Source organism: Sturnira hondurensis, unplaced genomic scaffold (assembly GCF_014824575.4).
Source record: "Sturnira hondurensis isolate 20B ecotype Veracruz unplaced genomic scaffold, ASM1482457v3 Scaffold0024400, whole genome shotgun sequence".
Classification (NCBI taxonomy): domain Eukaryota; kingdom Metazoa; phylum Chordata; class Mammalia; order Chiroptera; family Phyllostomidae; genus Sturnira; species Sturnira hondurensis.
The window spans coordinates 3,559,339-3,581,666 of NW_028097031.1; the positions used below are offsets into that span (position 1 = coordinate 3,559,339).

The following is a 22,328-nucleotide window of genomic DNA, read 5'->3' on the forward strand; positions in this document are numbered from 1 at the left end:
TTTTGAAGTTGAAACTTTCCCTTGGCCAAACTTGTCATTGCTCCGGCTCCCCTTGTTCCCACACTCGGGCCTGTGACAGCGGAGAGTGCAGCGGCCGACGAGACCACTAGCGTGCTGCGCCCGCTACAGGGACCGACACTGGGGTTGCTTATTTTCTGCAGTCAGACTGTCAGGGGCGCTCGGCTCCTCGACAGTGGCTCGGCTTGGACGTCAGCAAAGGGTCAGGTGGAGGGAGTGTTCGTGAAGGACGCACACACGAGATGACAGTCTCCAGGCAGCTGTTTTTACAGTGACAAAAAGCATGAACGTGAGACAGAGTCGTCAGAGGTCACCTAGCCTCTGCAAATAAACATTACAACGGTCATCCTGACTGTTATGACACACAAACACTTCTCAGTTCATGGAATTTTATTCTAACGGGACCTTTTGTGACGATGTGTCGCTCACTTCAATGAGCTCGGAGTTCATCAGGTGTTTCTCTGGAGGTCAGTAATGAGATCCAGAACATTCATTACTCTTCTTAGTCTGCTGAGAAACCATTACAATAATTTCAAATGGAAAGCAAAGATCTCAGAGAAATAACACAAGTTATTTCATGAGTTATTTGATGAGCTAAAGCAAGCTGGCGTCAGACTTCAAAGTAACAATGTCCATGGTTCACAAAGCGGCATGCCTTGGCCTTCCCGTGGCCACGTGTCTGGGCAGCTGCCGCTCTGATCAGCCTCACTTTCCAAACAGGAAACCAGGGTGGGTGGCCAAAGGCTTCATACAGCAAGTGCACCACAGGGCCAGAAGGTGGGAGCCCAGCCCTCGGACTTTCAGCCAGTTGTGTCCTCGGACGCCGAGGCCCCTCTGGAACCCCGACCTGTGGGAACGCGTCCTGTGTTACGCAGAGGCTTGTACGGCATCCTGCTCACTCAAAACGCATGGCCCCCAAAATGGAAATGAAGGCATTCCGATCAGAAACTCTTAGCTGGTCACACGAGTCTGAAATCCCCAGCTCTGTCTTATTTAGATTCTCAGAGTATTTGGCAGTCATTACTACTCCCTTTAATAAATACCGAATGCCTGTTCTGTATCTGGTGCCGTCATACCCACACAGGATGTATGAGTGTGAGTGAGCAAAACATGAAAATTCCTGCTATTGTGGAGCTTATATTCCATTGGGGAAGAGGGAACGAACATAAATAATGAACTCAATGAGCAGGTACATTATGTCACAGGTCGGAATGGGGTAAGTTCTGTGAGAGAAGAAAGAGCGAGATACTAGGAATTGGGAATGCGGGAGATTCTTGGAATTCCGTGAACGCTGTGCTGATAATTCCTCAGGATCATGTTGTTTCATGCAGCCCGGGAAAGTGAAGCTCACTGAGGTTTGCGTGGTGAGATGCACGTGCGTCCAGAGCTGCAGGCTCAGTATGAGACCAGCCCCAAGGAAAATGCACCAGATGGTTTCATGGGCTGGGTCCTGGTAACCCTTTCTGCACTGCCAGCCCCAACTCCCAGCTCCCTGTCTGCCCCTGACCTGCTGCCCTCTGCAGCTTTCTGAGCGTGAGCCCCTCTGCCGCTGCTCACCTAGAGCACACAGCAGGCTGTGGTCCCATTGCTATGCCAACCTGTTTCTGTAGATCGCCACGCGCTGGGGCTATCTGTTGCCCTGGGGCTCGATTATAAACTCCAGACTACCCCTGGGCGTCAGAGCCCACTGCAGGCCGGTCTCCACCTGCCCAGTTGACGGGGCGATCGACCCCTGTTCCAGCCACACTCCCGGCTCGGCCTTCACTCACCAAGTCCCACGCTTCCGCCTGAGCTGCCCACGGCCTCCCCGCCTTCCTGCCTCACAGCGCACGGTCACTTCACCATTAATGCGCTGTTCAGGACGCACTTCTGACCGATTACCTGAGATGGTCCCCCCGTTAATAGTACAGGCTTTCCCACCAGTCAGGTCTTCTGGACACACTTACAATTCATTCTACTCAGACAGTGGAATCTTAGACTTCGAACAGTCTTTGGAGGCCTATCTCCCATCCGCTGTAGGGACACCTTCGACAGCATCCCCGGCCCGCTGTGACCTGCCTCATCTTCATCCTGTCACGGGGGCTGCCCGGCCAGCTTTGTGGGCCTTGTCAGTGTAAATCTTGGTCGCCCCCCACCAGCCCCCCACCGACCACCTCTCCTGCCACTCTCACCAGATGATCACAGCCAGCGTGTCCATCCAGAAGGGGCCGGGGGGGAGGAAACCAGGAGACCAAAGCCTATCCCCCCTTTCTATTTCAGCTGGCTGTTGCCGCATAACAGAGCACCCCAACACTTAGGGGCGTGGAACTGCAGTACTGACTACTTTCCGAGATCCACGCCGAGGAGCCTGAGTCCTCACACACACAGCTGCATGCCTCTGGTGCCCGACTGGGGTGGAGAGGCCGAGGCTTGACCCCCACGTCTGGCGGCAGCTCCCCTTGCCTTCTGCTCCATGGGTGGGGCTCCTGCACCTCAGCAGGCTGCGCCGGGTCTCCTCACAGCATCGGGCTCACAGATTTCCAAAAATGGGGATGTACAATTCTCAATGCCTGTAAGGCCCAGCCTTGGGAGCCTGTGGTCTCTCCTCATTTCTAAGGCAGACTGGCCTAGCTAGATCTGCCCCTTCTACCTGCTCAGGGGCCCCCCTCCCTCTCCCAGAACCAGCCTTTCTCTCATTCCTGGCACCGTCTCACCATCCTTTAGCCCTGTCTGTGTTGCTGCCATCTTGATTTAAACTCAACTCCGCAGTCTGCCTAATGAAAAGAAGCTCACACCAAGTTGACCTAGCCCATCCCCCTCAGTCGGCCAAGTTTCTGGTGGGGAAGTCGGCCCTGCCCTCCTGCCCTGCACTCCTTCTCACTACTCTTTCCTTCTTTGATCTCTGAGACACCACTTTGTCCAGATTCTCCTCCCCCGCATCACTCCTCCCAGCTTCCTTTCTTCGCTAATTAAACCATTGAGTTCATTTCCCCTAGACGTCAGCCTCCAGCTCTTTGCTTACTCTGCTGCTCTCTTGAGGGGGCAGCATCGATTCTCGGGGCTTCAGACATGCTCACCCAGTCCGTGTGGTGTCTCGGATACACCCTAGTGAGACAGAGCCGGGACCCCTGCAGTGGTGGTCCGCCACCTGCACTCCTCCTTGGTCTTTCTTCCTCCTCCTCATCGTCACTGTCCCCATCTCCCCACTTGCACATTCTCAGAATCGTGTCCCCTAAAGTTACCCATACCAAAGTTCTCATGGGGTCCGCTTTGGGAGGAACCCCAAATGTGACAGCTTATATCCTAAGTATTTCTAGAATTGGTTACCCTTTCCTCTCTGTGATTAGGCCCTCCTGTCTCATGGGTAATTTTAGGGCCTCTTACCTTCCCTCTCTGAGTCTCCTTTGCCCCTCTCCCTAACTTATCCATGACACTGTAAACAGCTAAGTTCTGTAGATCAGAGTTGCTCATGTCGTATCCCTCTTTGAAAGCTTCAGTGGTTACCAACCCCCACCTCTGTAAAACAAACCTCAAGGTCTTAAAGGAGACCACAGGGGTATTCATGACCAGACCCTGTTTACCTTCCCAGACGCAATGTCTACTCTGACTGAGGCCAGGGAGCTGCGTGAACTTACAAAAGTCAGTGTTCTTTCTTGCCGCCGAGACTTGGTTGAAGTTCAGGCCCGTTCAGTGTTGTAACAGTACATTCATATTGCAGACCCGCTTCCCCTCTAAGTTTAAACAACCCCAAAATTGCGTTTTACCCATTTTATATCCCCGGGGCCTGCCAAAAATGCCGCACCTGTAGAATGTTCTCAGTAAACAGTAATCAGTCTCTGGAGCCTCGACTTAGAGACTTTCCATAACAGTAGGCTCAGATATCTTCTCCAAAATGTTTTAACTATAAAAGTAATGTCATCAATCCCATTATAAAAAGCTTTGAAAGTATTGGGGGCAAAAGAACCTAACCATAACTTCTTAATACCATTTATGTTTTTAGTGTGATCCGTTTTAATCTATGTTTTACATTGATGTAGCTGTTCCATCCTCTGAAAAAAAAAGATAAAAATAAGAAGGAGAACTAAGACATAAATAGCACATTTGATGAGCCAAATGCTTTTTTTTGGCACTTTGCCTGCATTAACATTCCATTTTCATGGTGGTCCTGTGAGGTAGCCACTCTTATCATTCCCATTTCACAGATGAAGAAACTGAGTCACCAGGGGGTACTGCCGTGCCCTAAGCCAGGCAGCTAAGTAAGTGGCAAAGCTGAAGTCTGGCCTCAGAGCTCGGGGATTAAACCAGAGTGGGGTCTGGAACTCGGCATTCAACTGTCACATGCCGGCCGTGATGAGCACGTTGGATGTGACTTGGTGCGTTTCACTTTCAATTCGGTCCTAGATTGTCATTAAGGGAGATAGGCTTTACTCCACATTAGGTCAAAAATAATTTTAGACCCAACCTTGCTCTCATTACCTATCATTTTCTGTGACTTCACACTCTCCCGAAGAAGGACTCTGAGATAATTAACTGCTCCTTGCTGTTGATTATGCTTCTTTTCGTCTTTCATTCCTATGTATATAGCACTTTGAGCATTATCTTTATGCATTAAGCTTTCCCCTTTAGTTTAGGTCATTTTCCCAGAAGTAAGAATTATGTATTCAAGGGCTTGAATATTTTTATGGCTATTTATTTGTATCAGAAATGGCTTTTCAAAGGCCTTATATTATAACTATGTCTCAGAGATTCTCTTCAACAATTCAGTTTTTTGCAATTGTTGTAAAACTTATTTGCATTAATGCTAGCATCACTCAAAGGACCTGCCCAAAGTAAATCCCATCCCTTTTCAATATGACAGGCTTTGGAATATTTAAATATTAAAAATGCATGTCTCATCCACCCACCCACACCCCTATATAATTTTTCAACTCTCCTTAAGACATTTTGTCTCTGGGCCAGACATCCCCACCACCCCCAGGCATCTCTCGTCTGACAACACTGCCGGACGCTTAACCGTCTGAGTCATTGTCTTGTAAATACATTCCATACACTGCATCTTTGCCTCTTGGGTTGGAGATCCAGACCCGGCCTGAGCAGGCAGAGCACGGAGGGGCCCTCACTCTCCTGGACCAGGGCGTCTCCTTCCAGCAACGAGCCTGTGGTCACATTAGACTTTGGCACTACAATGCCCTAGCGCCTCGTGGGTGCTTTCTGTTAACAGAATCCCCTGTCGTTCACTCACACGGAGTCCCGGTCAGTCGGGTTTCCCACACCCTGTGGGGTCCGTGATAGTGTGTGGTTAAGGGAAGTTGTTTAGTTAGCTTTTGCAGAAACTTTAACTAGTTTGTTTAGGATTCTTTCACCAGAATGCGGAAACACTTCCGCATGCCCTGTGGGCATCATGAATGTACTGGCTGCGGGCCTCACACTCGTTGTGTTGTCCTCCGAGACGGTAGTGAAGATGCAGGCTACGACCATCCCCATCCCCGGGGCAGCCGATGACATGTAACCGGCGTCCTTCGGCTACTAGCAGCCTGCATCTGCGGAACTCAGTCCCAGCAGCCTGCGTCCCTGGCACTTGGTCCCCAGCAGCCTGCATCCCTGGCACTCTGGTCACCAGCAGCCTGTGTCCGTGGCACTCGGTCCCCACCAGCCTGCGTCTGTGGATGTAACTATTCCACCAGTAATGAACCAGCAGCTGAGAGGCCACCCAAGCACCTCGACAATCAGCCACATCCATCTGTCTTATTTCTGATATCACAGGAAACCTCGTCGAATGGCCCCCTGACACTATGATTAATCATGGTCATATTTTTCTGTTAATTATTATCAGAATGATTTTTTTATTCTGTCTGAAAAAAACATGAATGATTTTAACCTGGGTCTCAAAACTGTCCTTGGTTTCTAAGTACTTACAAACTAGCATATACTAATAGTAAATCTGATGATGACCAAATGTTTATAACTCCTAACTTCTGTATTAAATTGTCAGTTCCTGATGAGAAAAACTCATTTCTACTTCCATGTGTGTTTTATAAATTAACACAGCTGCAGGCTTAACCAATAATTATTCTTTCAGCCCCCCAATTTAAAAATACAAAGAGTAATATAAAATAAAATAAAGTGTTCTGAGCTCTCTCTCCTTTATGTTTTATGTTTTTTTTGAAATTCAACTCAGTCTGCAGTTTGGAGGAGACACTCTGCTCACGTAGGAACGTCACGGTAGTGACCGGGGGTGGCTGTCTGGTTGTGTCCCTGAGAACTGGTGCCAGTGGCCCAGAGTGGACGCGGCACCGTTGAGACGGGATGCCCACACCTCTCGGGAGTGCTGACCACTCTGTCTCTCTGTAGGGTGCTCATCGGCTCCCCGCTGGCCGGCCAGCCCAGGAACAGGACCGGGGACGTCTACAAGTGTCCCGTGGGCAGAGGACAGCCGTTGCCTTGCATGAAGCTGCATCTACCAGGTATGGAAAGTCCAAACGTCACAGCCGGGCCTACACTATTCCCAGTGCTCTTGTCGAGAACCAGTTGCAACCAACTCGAGGAGACATCCCGAGTAACCTGTAACCATTCTTCAGTCCTTATCACTCCCCTTTACCGAGATGACATTTTGACTCCCTCTGCCCTTCATTTGCTGTAGAAACTCCTTATAAAATACCCATAGATTAGATCTTACTAGTTTAGTCTCCTTTTACCCCCCCGCCCCTTGCTCAGCAGCCTCTGTAAACCTGTGCTGACCAAAGCAACACTTCCAAATAAACCTGCCCATCCCATCCTCCCACAAAAGTTAGCTTAGTGTTTGTTTTTCTAAAGAAAGTAGCGTAAGGAAATTGTAACAGACACCCTATGTTTTGCCATGTATAATGTGCGCCCAAGCTTTGTGTCCATTATGCATGGGATTATTATACCCATTATTATCCCAACGGCATGTAATCCTTATGCCCATGTATAACGAATGCCCTTGTTTTTCCCTCTGAAATTTGGGCAATACAGTGGGCATCATACACAGCAAACTATGATAAATCGAAGTATTAAAAGAGAAGAGCCTGTGGTAGATCTGTGCTGGGACAGCGGTGTTGGATAGAAGCCTCGCTGTGGTTAGAACACGACTAGAAACTTCCCCCCAGGGCTCCCGGGGCTAGACACCTGTCCGTGTCCCGGAAGACGCCCAACGCCAGGGCTCACAGCCTGCAGGGTTACTTCACAGACTGTATTGTTAGTTCTCCTTTTTGAAGACTCTCTCGTTCGTTCGTTCACTATGAGCATGTTTTCCTTTACATTCACGAGCACGATTACAACTGCTCAGTTGGAGCAGCTGCTCCTGCTAATTCCAACATCCAGGACGTGGCGGCATCGCTCCTCCCTCACGGTCTCCCTCTGGAGGCCGGGCACCTTTTCGTGCCTCCTCCTGCGGGCTGACCTGGCGCTGCATCCTGGACTGTGCTCTTGAGCTGTAAGTGTGGAGCTGTGGGTGTTGGATGCCTTTGGATGGTCTTCCCTGGTGTTTTCTCGGTCGGTTTACTCAGCTGAACTCCGTTTGCAAACTGCAGTGGGAGGCTGGCTATTTGTGCCCTGCGCCCCTGTAGTTTGGGTCATCCCGGAATGTGGACAGGATATGTGTGTGTGTGTGTGTGAGAGAGAGAGAGAGAGAGAGAGAGAGAGAGAGAGAAAATCTCCTATCGTTTCTCTGCTTTCCCAGGAACACACCCCCACACTTCACAGTTGCCGGCATTGCTCCAATTTCTGTCCTCTCTTCTTTCAAGACTGAAGGAGTCCTCTTTGAGGTTTAGCCATGGACTCAGGCCTTCCCTTCGGGAAAGCAAAGTAACACAAGACAGGAAACGCACCCACTGCTCGTCCCTTCTCACAAGCACAGGCTCCCCTCCAGTCTCTGCTCTGGGCTGCCTTCCGCCGCCTACAGATGACTGTTTTATATACTGTGGCTCCCTTCCCTGGAGTTAATGGTGCTTATTTGTTAAACAGCTGGTCTGAGGGGGCTCCGCCACCATCACTGGAGTCCATCACAGAGTTTTTATAGTGGCTGGAGGTTTTTAGCCACATGCAGACCAGCAGGAAAGTTTCTGCCACGGTCAGAAACTCTAACCCGCATTGTCTGAGGTGGGTGCGGATTGTAGCACAGTTCAGGATGCATTCGTGGCCCGTCGGACCAAACTCCGGGACAAAGACCAACCTTGAGATTCAGACGTCAGTGCGACACTCAGGAATCTCTGTTCCCATTCCTCCCGTTCAATCTAAATATAGACAGTGTAAAGGTAGGAAAAACTTTTAGGCATGAACAGTGAGGCGAATCTTTCTTGAACTTGAGTTTTGCTACTTTCAAGTATGTCCACACCCTGCTAAGCAATATTCAGAAACTTTTGCTTTTCCTGTCCAGTCGTTTTTTTTTTTAATATGAAGTAATAAACTTCTTGCCAGTATCGCCAGTTGGCATGCTTCAGGATCTGACATTCCTGTTCGTAATGTCAAAAAGTGGTGCCTTCTCCCTGTCTTTGTTTTTTAATGCAAACTTCCTGACCACTGCCCTAATCTTGCTCCAGTTTTCTTTGTAACCCTCACAGTGTCTCCATGATGTTAAAATCAATGGTCAAAAATATGTATTTGAGTTTTCATTTCTGCTCTTCTATCCATTTGCCTTCTTCCCGCCAGAAGTCATGTTTCATCATGACTTGTCCCTTTTAACAATTGGTCACTTATAACATGTTCCAATAGTATGTAAGAAAAGTGTGTAAGTTCACATTGTATTCACACTATCATGAGGCTAAAAACTGTATCTGTTTTCATTAGCAAAAATGTATAAAAGACAAGCCCACATTCCCATTGCCCTGGCGGTTCTGCATTCTTTCGCAGTTTGGCAACACTGTTTGGGACAAGGACCCAGACGAAGTGCCCGGACGGCCACCGAGTTTCAGCCTTGGCTTGTCCCTTAGAGCCCTTGCTCCCACACTGGACACTGTGTAGTGAACGAGAAGAGGAATGTGCTATGATCCCAGCAAAGCAGAGAATGTTTTAGTGGAAGACGGTGTCACTCTGCTTTCCATTTCCATATGATTTTCTTCTCTTTGCAGTTAATACATCAATCCCCAATGTCACAGAAGTAAAGGAGAACATGACGTTCGGGTCCACGCTGGTCACCAACCCCCATGGAGGGTTTCTGGTAAGAAAGCAGAGAGTCACGGCAGCTGGTGAACCAGGAAGGCTGCCATTGCCAGTCTTTGTTGAGTCCATTGTATGCTTTTTAATCTTATGGTTTTTCTTTCTTTTTTCCTTTTACAAGGCCTGTGGGCCCCTCTATGCCTACAGATGTGGACATTTGCATTACACCACGGGAATCTGTTCCGACGTCAGCCCCACTTTTCAAGTTGTGAATTCCATTGCCCCCGTGCAAGGTACAGATTTTGTTCAAGGCCCTTTCCTGTTGAAAACGCCGGCAATGAATGGGGCGGGGCATGCAGGGGAGCATACCAAAAAGCTCGCACTGATTTCTCAGCTACCAGCATTACCAATTTAGGTCAATTTAGCTGTGCCAATATATAACCAAACCTCACCACTATTTCTGGAATTGGTATTAGTGTAAACAACCGTTACAGAGTCCTGTTTAAACATAGTAGCTAAAGCTATCACGTTGTTTATGTTTAAAGGATGAGACTCTTGACAGTAACCTCATTTGAAATGCATGGAGAGTGGGAACTCTTATATAAAGTTCATACTGAGAACATTTCCAAAGCTAACTCATACAATGTTAACTAAAATGAGGTAGAGACGAGGTTTACTTGACCAGAACTCCTGGCCCACTGTTACCGAATGCCATGAGTGTGACTCTTGCTCGAATGCTACTTTTCCTGGTTGTGAGAGCCACGTGTCCGCTTTGGACAGCATCCATCACTGTTTCAGAGTAAGCCTCTCCCGGCCCAGAAAGCACTGCCCGTAGCTCTCAAAAGGCAGCCCCCAGTCCCAGTGTGCGGTCGGCTTCCTCCCCCGCAGAGTGCAGCACCCAGCTGGACATAGTCATCGTGCTGGACGGCTCCAACAGCATCTACCCCTGGGCCAGCGTGACCGAGTTCCTGAACAACCTTCTGGAGAGAATGGACATCGGCCCCAAACAGACACAGGTACGTGGCTCTGGGTTTCGGCTTCTGCTTCCTAAAAAGTAAACTGCGCACGTTGTTTAACAAAAGAAAACATTCTGAAAACAAGTCAATGAACAAAGCCACAATTCAGGGCAAAGTTTATAGTATATAACCCTGTTCTGACTCCTGACAAAAGGAACATTAGTGGCAGACCAGTCTCTGGTTTTCTAAGCAGAGAAGACTATAAAGCTGCCATTTTCATCGTCCTTGGAAAATGTTTCCTAGCTCTATAAAATCATATTTGAATTCTTTTTTATTTTAATCTTTACTCTATTTTTTCCAGTACCATTTAGTCCCCTGTACCCCGTCCCGCCCAGCCATCACCACACTGTTGTTGTCCACATGAATTCTTAATTATAACATGAGGGTAGCCACCTCGGTAATGTCTGAGCAGAGCTTCAGAATTGTGGGGACTAATCTGACCTGGTGCATTACAACCCCCTTTCCCATATTATACACATAGAGTGGGAATTAGCCACGGGATGTTGCTTAAGGTCGATTTTTCCCTGTATTTAATCATTTCGTCCCTTAAGCAAACAGCAAATACGCCATTCGTTAGCTGCAGTAAGTCAAGGAGATTTTTTTGTCTTTGTTTTTCACCCCATGGTGTCTGTTTCTCAACACGGCCCCGTTATGGCCACTATAGAGAGTGGAATGTCTCACGCGCCTCTTCCACGTTAGACACTGAGTTTGAGTGTAACTAACCCAATTTTTATGAAATGTATATGGCCCAGTGGCTTAAATATAGAGGAGACAGGGCGATATCAGGCAAATTCAATGTCAGAGCGAGGTCAGTGGCTTGAGTGCAGGAAGGAGCGCCGGACGCCGAGTCAGCGCCATCCTTGGCTGACCCGGGGGCCACAGGACCCTGGCTGGGCGGGGCTGTCCTGCTCTCTGACTGCTCTGCTGTTTGCTGCATTCCTGAGGCCTGGGAAGAGCAGTCTGCCCCATCCATGTTCATCACACCCACATTCCAGCTGGGCTGCGAGAGCACACATGTACATGCATGTGTGCAGACAAATGCATATACATATGTGTAAACATATAAAATGCACATATAAACCTGTGTCTATATCCATGTAAATGCATGTATAAAATGTGCATTTCCCCAAATAGATGGTAGTTGAAGGTCGTAAGTTAGACTCAAGCTTCCAAGTGAAGTGCCACTGGGCTGTGTCCCCGGGCTGCGAGGTCGCTCCGGAGCGCTGGGTGAGGTAGGAAGTGGGTGTCGCTCCAGAAGGCAGAGGCCTTGAAGGCAGTATGGAATCATTCCAAGGAGGTGGGCTTTCTCGCATCACACTGTGGAAGTTTTCCTGGACACAGGTTTCTCCTCCGTGGCTGGCCTTCCCCAGAGGCTTGGAGAGGCTAGTACACCTCTTCTTGCTACAGGGTGCCAGGTGGCCTGTGTCCTCTAAAAGGCCGCTTCAGAACTGTGACTTGCTCCTCTTCTTGGTCCCCACAGACCCCTCGGTTTCCCTCCTGAGAACCCCTCTCCCCCTTTGTGTGTCCTCTCTTCCCCACCCTTTCTCCCCGGGGTCAGTAAGACTTCATGGAGGCAAACAGTTAACCCAGAAGAAACCTTAGGCATTGTTTAGCCAAGAATGTCAGTTTATGGAGGGGACACGAGGGACTAAGTGACTTGTTCAAGGCTCCTTGCTGCCGACCACAGGGCTTGCCCCATCAGCCCAGTGTCCTTGCCCTTCTGAGAGCTCTGCCCCCGGAGGGGGGCTCCGAGTGGGTCCCCTCCGAGCAGTCCACCCAGAAATGCGGGTCTCCTGTCCTGTCCTGACTGCCCTCCTCCTTCCTTCCTTGGCTGGCCTACAGCCCGGCGCTCCACCCCTGCACGGATGTCTCTGGGATCCGGCTGGGCCACCTCAGCCCTGCCCCTGCCGCTGCTTGCCTGCGACTCACTCCCCTCCACCCCCTGCTTTGTCCACCCCGACCTACCTTCCCAGCCGATCCTTTCTGTCCAGAGCTCATGATAGTCTCAGGACACTTTGAAATGTCGAATATTTTATTGGCATCTGAACTTTTGGTTTAGCTTTTAAACTCACTTGTGTGTTTTACTATAAAAACTAACTTATGTTCAGCTCTTTGTGGAAGTAGTGCAGCTGCCGCGTGTGAAGTCGCTGCACAACTTCAGGGAGAAAATCATAGGACGTAGGGTCCCAAGCCCCCTTCGGGGGGGATCTGGGGCGCGGCCGGCTGAGGAAAGGAACAAATAACAACCAACTGCTTATGTACTCACCCCGCTCCGCTGTGGTTTCATACTTCCCACGATCAGAACCACAACGGGCGGTGCATTTCTGATGGGAGACACAGAGGAGCTGTTCTCGCCCGGCCGGAGGAATGCCACCCGCCAGGGTGGGCTCCGGGAGTCCTGTCTCTCTCGGAGGGGACAATGACTTTATTCAGCAGAATTGGGCATGGCCTGGGGTCCAGTGCTACCAGCGAGTGGGAAGGACGTGGCCTCACTGTGCCGTGAGGCACACAGTCTGGTCTCCTGCCCTCGGTTCCAGAGGGGGGGGTTCGGAGTACGGCTCTGCTCACGGTTGTCCTTGGTGTCTCCAGAGGTCCCACGAGGGCACCTGCCCCCTGAAGAGCCAGGAGCTGCTTACATCACTGGGCTTTCTACCCTCGTTCCCTTCAGCGTGGAGCTGGCCCTCCTCTTCCATTGGTTTACTCCGGGCTTTCCCGAGGGTTTGGCAGGGCAGGCTCTGGGACGGCACAGACAGTCCCAGGGAAGCGCAGGCCCTCTCCAGCTGCGGCTCCGGGGTTGCTGCCGCGGAATCCCGAAGGCGCTGGGACTGTTTCCAGAGTTGAGGACTAGGGTCTCCGAGGGTGGCCGACGGAGCCTCCAGCTAATTCTGAAACAGGTTACAGTTGGAGAAACACCGGACTGAATTATTATATTGGTGTCTGGTGTGTGTGTGTGTGTGTGTGTGTGTGTGTGGGTGTGAGTGGGTGTGGGTGAGTGTGCACTTGTGTGTTTGCTGCCCCCTCTGGATGGCAGGCACCTCAGGAGCGAAGATGCTGCGCCACCATTTGTCCTGCTGGTGGCCTGCCTGGGGCCTTGCTGTGGGCTCAGCAGGCTCTCAGTGACCACTCGTACAGTAAGTGTGCAGGTCGTAATGAACACATTTTTGTGTTCTTCTCTGACAAGTGGATGTTTAATGAGACATCTCTATCACGGGCATTTTTATATCCATAATTGACACTTTTGTGTTCTTTTAAGTAGGTACTTTATACTTCAGGCTTTAGTATTCATACTTCAGTATTTTCTAATCTTTTTCTACTTTGGCTTAAGTTGTATCAAGGACAAATCTCATAAATAATTCTGTAAGCAAAAAGGACTGGAAAGACATTTATTAGGGCCACTGCCTTTGCTAAACTCTATTTAATACAGTTTTAACTATAACAATTGCATCTCTAAAGTTTGACCTTTCCTCAGTGTATTCAGAAAAGAAATTCATTCACAGAAAATTTGGAAAGATACTTCCTCTTCAAAGAAACACACTGAAAAGTGTGCTTATCTTTCATGTGGTCTTATGGTAATACTCTCTGAAAACACTGACAATTTGTTTACGCCGTTTTAGTTCTGACTGGCTGCTAACATGATTTAAATAAGTTGAGTGTCTGTGTGTGTGTTGTTGTTTCAGTTAAAGCACCAACTCCGCCCTAGGCTTGGCGGAGCGGCTTCCGAGTTCCCCCTCCCTGTAAGCCCCGCCCCACTCTGCTGGGGAGACCCCAAGGAGCTGCAGAGGTGGGTGGTGCAGAGCTGGGCAGAGCACGCTCGACCTCCTTGCTGGTACCCAGGGTATGCAGGCCTGAAGGACGGAGTTGCGGGGGTCTGGGAGGGCAGTTTCTCAGGAGGAAGGGCCCAGTGGGAAAAGCACCCATGGGGGCCAGTGCAGAGAGCCCGGCAGGCGTCCCCTGGAACTGGGACGTGCAGTGACCAATGCCTGGCTCCTGCTGAACTACCTGCAGGCGAGGTCACTGTGCCCAGCTGCTGGCAGGCGAGTCACAGTGGCGGTGGCGGTGCTGGGACTATGCACCCCAGAGCTCGGCAGTGTGAACCCTGTTCGTACCCCACGGATCGTCACAGGGTGGGTGAGTCCTGGCCCTCGGCCTTCCTGCAGGTGAGGGGAGAGAAGGTGAAGGGGATCCCCCAGGAACCCACAGGACAGTCGTAAACACCTGTTAGCACGTGTCCTTTGTGGTGGGGGCCAGACAGGTAGGGATTCCTGCACCCTTTCTCGGGCCACATGGTCTGGGTCAGACACAGCCATGCACAGTCCATGGGGAGACCGGCAGGGACCCGCCAGCTGCACCCCTTTGCTAAGCACAGCCTCCTCCTGTCCTGTGGGGAGACCAGGATGGATCAGCACCGATCGTGTGTCTTGTTGGTGCTGTTGAATTCAGACGGCACCGCACGGAATTGTTGCTCTTTGGTCATTGTTGACCTGTATGTATGTCGTACAACCTACACGGGAATGAACAGATGTTTTAAAACCAAGGACAAGAAAAGTCTTAAGACATTTACCTTTCCATCCAGGGATCAAAAACAACTTTCCCCTAAATAAGTTTTAGAGGGACAATTGGCCAAAATAAATTGTGTTCTGGTAACAGTGGCCCCCCTTATCCACGGGGGATACATTACCAGACCTAGTGGATGCCCAAAATCACAGATGGTACCAAACTGGACACATACTGTGTTTTTCCTATATATGCGTATCTATGACACAGGTTAATTTATAAACGAGGCCCAATGAGAAATGGGCAACCACAATAATATAATAAAATAATGATGGCAATAGACTATAAAAAAGTTATGTGAGTGTGGTCTCTCTGAAAACATCTCCAAATTGTCCTGGACTCACCTCTCACTCACGGAGAGCACTTCACGGCCCCCCTCTGGCCCTTTGGCAGCACCGGCGTCACGACTCTGGTGCTTCGGGGTCGTCATTGTCAAGTGAACTCGGGCGGCTTGCACACCCGAGCTGAGCTGGGAGACAGTGGGTGTGGTTGCTGGGACAGACCTGGGTGACTAGTGGGCGGGGAGCGTCTGCAAGTGGGCGCTCTCGGCACAAAGTGACTCACCTCCTGGGTGGGACGGAGCAGGGTGTGAGGATTTCAACCCCTCACTCGGAGCAGCACACAATTAAAAGTCGTGAACTGTTTGTTTCTGAAACGTTTCTTTTGATAGTTTGAGCCACTGTTGATTACAGGGGCTGAGACCACCGACAGCAAAGCCGCAGGTGCGGGCTGCTGTCTGTCTCACCTGTGCATGTTTGTCCTGCTGGCAGCGTCTCCACACTCAGTGCCGCGACGGCCTCTCCTCTGCCTCCGGAGTTGCCATCTAGTCCCCGCAGAGATGGATCCAAAGGTGTCTCAAAGACAGGAACTGCTCCTGGAAGGAACCGTCACCTCCACAAGGGAAGGAAAGAAAGGGAGGCAGTCCGGCAAATAACAGAGCTCACATGGAAGTCTCCATGTGATGTATGGTGTCCATCGCGGGAATGTCGCCTGAGACAGAACCGCGAGCCCCAAACACGGCCACGCCCCCCTTACCTGCAGTTTCGCCTTCTGTGGCTTCCGTGACCGTGGTCGACCATGGTCGGAACATATTAAATGGAAAATTCCAGGCATAAACAACTCCTGAGTTTTGGAGTGCGAGCGGCTCTGAGTGGTGTGGTAAAAGCTGCACCCACCCCACCCCATCCCGTCCGGGACCTGAGTCATCCCTTTGTCCGGCATCTCACCAAGATATTTTGAGAGAGACCCCATTCACATAACCTTTATTACAGCAGATTCTTTTAGTTCTATTGCATTAGCGGTTATTGTGGTTAATCTCACTCTGCGCATAGCTGAATTAAACTTTCTCACGGCTATGTAGGTGCAGGGAGAAACAAAGTGCGTGCAGGTTTTGGTGCTCTCCACGATACCCACGACTCGGAGTCCACTGCGGGTCTTGGGATATGGGCCCCGTGCATCAGGGGCGCGGCTGCCGCGGCTCACCATTCCTCCCACGTTTCCGTGTGGTCCCATTAAGGCTTTTGCCAACGTAGCCAAGGAATATTTGTAAGCCAATTTTTTTACCCAGGAAAGCGGAAAGGTTATAAAATTGCCTTAAAAAAAAAAACACAACACCTATAAAAGCAAACCTGAAGCGGTCTGAGCTCGCCAGAGTAAGAGATAGGATGGTGTCAACCTTATGGTGGTCTTATTGATCCTCAGCACCTACACACACATTGCTCTTTATAATAAATGGGAACGATGTGAATAATGCCAAATACGAGTGCATTACCCTAAGTAAACCCAGTAAACGGTGAGGCTTGATATAAAAGTGAAATATACTAATGGAATAAGGTCTAGATTGTTCCCATCAAGAGGGTAGCGTAGCATTAAACCAGGCAAAACAGAGGAGAGAAATTCATTAAATGTTAGGGATATGATTTATCTATCTTTCGCCACGCATTTGACAGCCTTTTCCCAGAAGCCTTCGCCAGGAGGTCTGATTCATGGCTGCGCCGTCTGAAAGGCCTCCGGGCGGCCATATCCTTGTCCATCAGGCTGTGTCGTTCCTTAATTCGGTCTTCAGTGAGGTGCATCTTGTCACTCGCTGGCCTCCTGGCCTCCGGGTGCCCCACTCCTATGCATCACTCACCTGAGTCACCTTCCCCAGGTGAAGCTAGGATTCTGGCATTTCCCTGATAAAGATCTACTATCCTTGCCTACAGAAGAACATCCCATCTCTCCAGGGGACTAGGAGGCGGGTGCCAGTCCTTTCCCCTGCCTCCTGCCTCCCCACTGCCTCCCCTTGCGGGCATCTTGTTCTGTGCTCAGGTGACCCCCGCCTCCAATGCCTTCGTGCACCCCCAGGACCCACGTGCTGCGGGAACTTTTTAGGCTCAATCCAAGTGTCACTTTCTGCTGTTGGCTGTGATTGTTCTACCCACCCTTCCCCCGAGAAGCTCCCTCCCCACCCCGTTCCCATGGTATTTGCATACCCATCATTTTCTAAGGTGCCTGTGTGTCTCTCGGGGTGGGTGCTGTGAATTCCATGATGGCAACTGGTGCTTTCGTCCTTGGACTCCAGAATCCAGTCCAGTTGTATGTGTAGCCTGGCACCTAGGGGGCAAGCCATTTATGCTGGGAAAGTCTAATTCCTGGAAGTTTTCTTTTCTCTCGTGTTAAAATCATTATTGTAATGGCCACGATCTCTCATGCTGCTTCACGAAGTTATTGAGCTCAAAGGCGCTGGCTTGTGGGGACCGCCCCCCCCACCACTCGCTGCAAGGCTCACCTTGACCTTGCGTTTCAAGCTTTTCTTCTCAGGTTTTCACACATCAGCCTGTTCACCTGTAGCCCCGACTTCTCCCAGAGTCTTCTCCCCTCGCACAAACTGGGTCCACGCTGCTGCTGCCTCTGCTCCCCACACAGGCCAGCTGGCCACGCCGGTTCCCAGGCCTGGGTCTCTCACCTGTCGTGTTTCTTCATGTTGCGGGGGGCTTGTTTGATCTGCCTGTGAGCTGGCCCGTTTGTGTCCTCGTCCATGGTGACAGAGGTTAAGCCTGGTGTCAGCTCACAGCCTCCGATCGGTGTGTGCGGACAGTGACCTTGGGTGGCAGCCTGTCTCAGTGCCCCGTCCCGGCCCTGACTCAGTTCCCTTTGAAGCGTGTCAGGAGGCAGGGCCATTCTACCAGTTTGGGGGAAGGAAATGCACATTGGCCAGATGCAAAACTGGGGCTCTAGTCGGGCTAGGCAATCGCATGTCTTAGAAAGACCCAGAACATGGCGTCGTTTTACCCTGCCTTTACTTTCTCCCCTAAGGAAGCCATTGACTGGGTAGCGGGGGTTGTCGAGTGGATCTTAGCTCTTGCTGGGCATCGAACTGCAGACACTGGTGTGACTCCGATTTAACAACACGAGGGAGCAACCGGTTCTAACCGGGCAGACAGTCCCACCCCTTCCTCGCTCTCCCTTACACGGCGTATTTAATAGCTCCGTGAAGCATCCTCTTTCTTACACCCCCTGTCATTCTGGTGTGACTTCATGTTTTGTGAAAAACAGGAAAGCCTTCCTTCCAGGGGTTTCTCCCAGGGTCCCCCTTCTGAAGTCCCCACTGTCACCGTCCTCCTCTCCCATATCTGCCCCAGAAATGAAGCTGTTTAGGTAATTAATTATTTTAATTCAGCAGCTACTTATGAAGCATTTCATTGATTAAGTAGCGTGCTAGGTGTCCTGGGCAGTGCAAAGAAACACTAACACTTTGTTCTCAATGCCCAGAAAACTTCCTACTTAGGAAGGAGGCCGAGTCTTACCCTTGGATAACTGATGCGTGACACTGAATGAAAAGGACAATTAATCATCTTTACAAGTGGATAGCTCGTAATATTATAAAGCGGTGCTCTCCGAACTATGTTGTGGGAGGTGTGGAATGTGTCCCTCACGAAAAAAAAATAGTCCCTTCAATAATAATAAACTGCATCTTCCATTTCCTGGTCCACCATGCAGGTTCCCACATTGAAGACTCCAAGCTCGAGTCAGAAGGATCTGCATCCGATTTGAGCAGAGTGGTTGGGACACATTCCTGCCTTTTTGCACCATTTCAAAGTTGTGGGTTTTTTCCTTCATGTCAGCAGCAGAGGGAGATTAGAGAGAGACGGGGACGGGAGCCGTCGGGGGCGGGGGTCGCTGTGCAGACGTGTGTTTAACTGGCGTTTCCAGTTGTCTTCCGGGGTCACTGGCCCACAGAACCCTTTTTTAAAAATCACACCTAGCAACATATGAAAGGGTGCCTGTGCTCCCAGGGAAAGGGAGAGAGGGGTGTTAGTTTGGGGTTTAGCTGGAGAAGGATTACAAATCCTATGTTCGTGTGGAAGGTTTTATTAAGTGGCACCGACCTCTTGTGCATGTAACAGAATCCTTGGCCCTGCTTCGTTCCACAGCCTGAATCAGCTCTTGGGTCTCGTCGGCCTCAGGTTGTAATGAGAGGCCTGACTTTTGGTCCATGGATCGATGAGTTCACATGCATCTCCCAGGCCAATGCATCCGTTTCATTTGTCCCTGGAAAGGAACTATTCCTTCTCCTGTGACCGTCACCCCCTTATGAGTCTGTCGTTACTCTATCTGTACCCACTCTTTTACTGATCTCTTTGGCTACTCTCTTTCCATTCTTCCTTTTTCAGAAAAAGCCCACAAGCAGCCCAGTCTCTTCTTCAAGCTCCCACCCTGCTTTCCATTCAGCACAAATGCCGGGAACCTTTCTACCTCCATCACCCCCTGCAGCTCCCTACTGACCGCCGCTGCCCCCGTTCCTCGGGCCAGGCGCTGCTCCGAGTGAGCCGTGATGCTAGTTGGTCGGTTTCTTTTTCTCGATTTCTGTAATGATTTAAATTCCTTATCATCGGACATGTTGTCCAGGCCCCAGACTGCTTTGATGTCTCCAGTTCTGCTTAACGCCCTCTGCCTGCTCTTTATCTGGGTGCTGGGGAGGCGGGACTTCCCTCCCTGACAGGGCTCTAGGTGCGAGGCAGTGGATACCTTTGCAGTTCCCTGTCTCCCTGCCTCCTCGACACGCGTGCCCACCCCTTGGCTCACGTTGTGTCCTGTCATTTACTTCTCACGCTTACTGAGTCTGTTGGCCACACATACACGTTCTGCTGGGGAGAATCTATTCCATGTGCCCCGGAGTATACACCTAGCTGGGACTGAAACTATTTGCGTTGAATTGGGTTTCACCAATAGTCAGCAAAGCAGTATGTGCGTTCATTTTGTCATATGACCATTTTCCTGTCATAAAATTAACAAATGGGCCCTTTTCTGGGGAAGACAGCAGCCGTCCTGTGTCTGGTCCCTGAAGTCTGTATCAGCCAGGGGCCCACAGTAAATGCCATTTCCCTGAGACGTGGGTTTCCACTGCCCACTCTTCTCATTTCCCACACTGTTTTGTGTCTCTTTTTTGCTGCTTATCATTCTTCCCCTCCTATCTCAGTTTCCTACTTGCTTATGAGAAATGTTACAGTCATGTCATAAGAATTCATGAAGGTCAACTGTGAGCAAAGCAAAACAGTGGAAAGAGATAAGAGAATACCGAACGCAGTGGCCTAGTCCGCGCTCTTTGCCCCTGCTTTTTGCCCCTTGGTCCTCACCATGCATTTGGGATGGGAAAGCACGCAGAATGGTTGGAACAATGTGGCACCCACGGGGGCAGGACAGGCAAGCCTGCTCGGAGCTCCGACAGGAGAAAGATGGATTGGGGCTGCACTGCCGACGGAGTGGGGAGCGTTCCGCAGGGGAAGTGAAGTGAGAATCTTACAGAGCGGGTAGAACTCCGCTTAGGTGGGGGGAGTAGGAAGGGCATCTGGTGCGGAGAGAGTGTGCACCGGGAGACCCAGAGGCCAGCGAAGATGGGGGGCGGGGGCAGACCAATAAGTGACTGAGGCCAGGGAAGGAAGCTGAATTTTAATCAACAGGCCTCCTATTGCGCAAGAGACAGCTTGAAGTGTGATCCGTTTTCTATTTGAGTTAGAATAAAAGTTCTCTTTGGAAGTGTACTTCAGAGTCATTGGTGTAGGCAGTGAGGAGGTATTAGCATTTTTTTGAACGAAGAAGTCACGTGATGAAGGAATTTCAGGACAGTTAATCTACCATTAATCTAAGTAGAAGGATCTGAGGAGAGTGGAGATGGAGGGTGAGAACAAGCTCAGTGGAGGAGAGACCAGCCGCTGCCCCGGTCCAGGGTCAAGGCCATGACATTTGGCCTGGACTGACGGAGAAACACAGGATGGAGATAGAAGCTGGAAGCAAACCCTGAGAGAAGGAGCCAAATGATGGCGATTTGACATGGAAGTGCTTCCACAAGAAAATAGGAAGGAGTGTGGGGCAGCCGAACAGGGTAGCACCAAAGAACAAAGACAGCGTGGATGCAGATGAGGTCAAGGTGCAGCCCAATCTGGAAGGGGCGCCGGCATTGCCCAGGAAGGAGGCAGAGGAGGCAGAGCCAGGCCGGGGAGGGCTGAACTTCCAGGTGCTTCTGTCTCCGTGAACCTTTGGGGCAAAGCAGCTCTAGGGGTCTCAAGGAGAGTTGTCAGAAGCCAAGTCTAAAGACAGGGTGAGGGAATGGGCCATTGTAAGGGCCCTGACACCTTTGTAGTTACGAAGAAGAGGCTAATGGGACTGAGATTAATGTTACACAGACGGGTAGGTGAGTAGGCAGACAGACAGAGGAGACGTGAGGCACTGGCTGTCGACTTACCAAGGTATTAAAAACATTTTTGCTGTTCCTGGTGTGGAGATGATTCACCAGATAAGATAATTGTGTAACATATAGAAAGTTCCAGTGGAAATCGTACGGTGCAAAGCAGCCTTGTGGAGTTGGCATGACTTCCACCTGCTCTCATGTGACCTCCTTCCTGTGTGTAAGCCTGACACACTCTCTCTCCCGAGTGGGAAACAGCCCCTTACGGCATTGATTGAACTCAGTATACGAGAGCAAAGTGCATTCCTTAGTAAAAATTAGTAGGACTTTTGGGCGCTGCCAGGCTTGAGGCTCATGGGCTGAACTTGGGAGTGAGACCGGTCTATGGGTGGTAGGGGGTGTCTCTAGGACGTTGGGTCCCAGGAGCATACGCAGTGAAGGAGATAATTCAGACTGAGCTGCAGCTGGAAGTCGGCCAAGTGAGTTAATGGAGGGAAAACAAGGTTAAGAGAGTTAAACGTTTGCACGTGAGTGATTATGGTGATGGGCAGTGACATCCGGGCTGGGTACAAAAAATGGCAGAATCTAAAATACATGGAAATCTTGCTGTGGTCAAGTGAGTTATACGAGGTAAATAGCTGAAGTCCGTGGTCAGAGGGAAGAACACGTGAAACTAAGATTGAGGTGCTGCGGTTTTTCCAGATGACAAGGTCGATGACACGACCTTGGGAGTGGACAACACGGGTGCCCTAGAGGAAAAGATGACTGAGGCTCAGGACGTCAATGAGACGAGAGACTAGGGTGTTCAGCAGACTCACCCAAGCAGTAGGACGACCGAGAGGGATGACGAGAGGGACAGGTTTCAGAGATCTGGGGCCTCCTGCTTGATCAAATAAAGGCCCAAGGAAATAGGAACAAAACCAGCTCTGTACAGCGTCCTGAATGGAGGAGCAATTAACTTCCTCGGTGGCATTCGTTTA

At 50.3% G+C, this 22,328-nt stretch overlaps 1 protein-coding gene across 1 annotated transcript in view; it reads left to right on the forward strand.

Annotated features, from left to right (window-relative positions):
• Positions 1-22,328, forward strand: part of ITGA1 (integrin subunit alpha 1) — a 146,639-nt gene that overhangs the window by 59,602 nt on the left and 64,709 nt on the right. The window contains exons 3-6 of the mRNA XM_037038493.1: positions 6,349-6,461; positions 9,084-9,172; positions 9,293-9,404; positions 10,000-10,127. Coding sequence (XP_036894388.1) covers positions 6,349-6,461; positions 9,084-9,172; positions 9,293-9,404; positions 10,000-10,127 — 442 coding nt within the window. The remainder of the gene's footprint in view (positions 1-6,348; positions 6,462-9,083; positions 9,173-9,292; positions 9,405-9,999; positions 10,128-22,328) is intronic.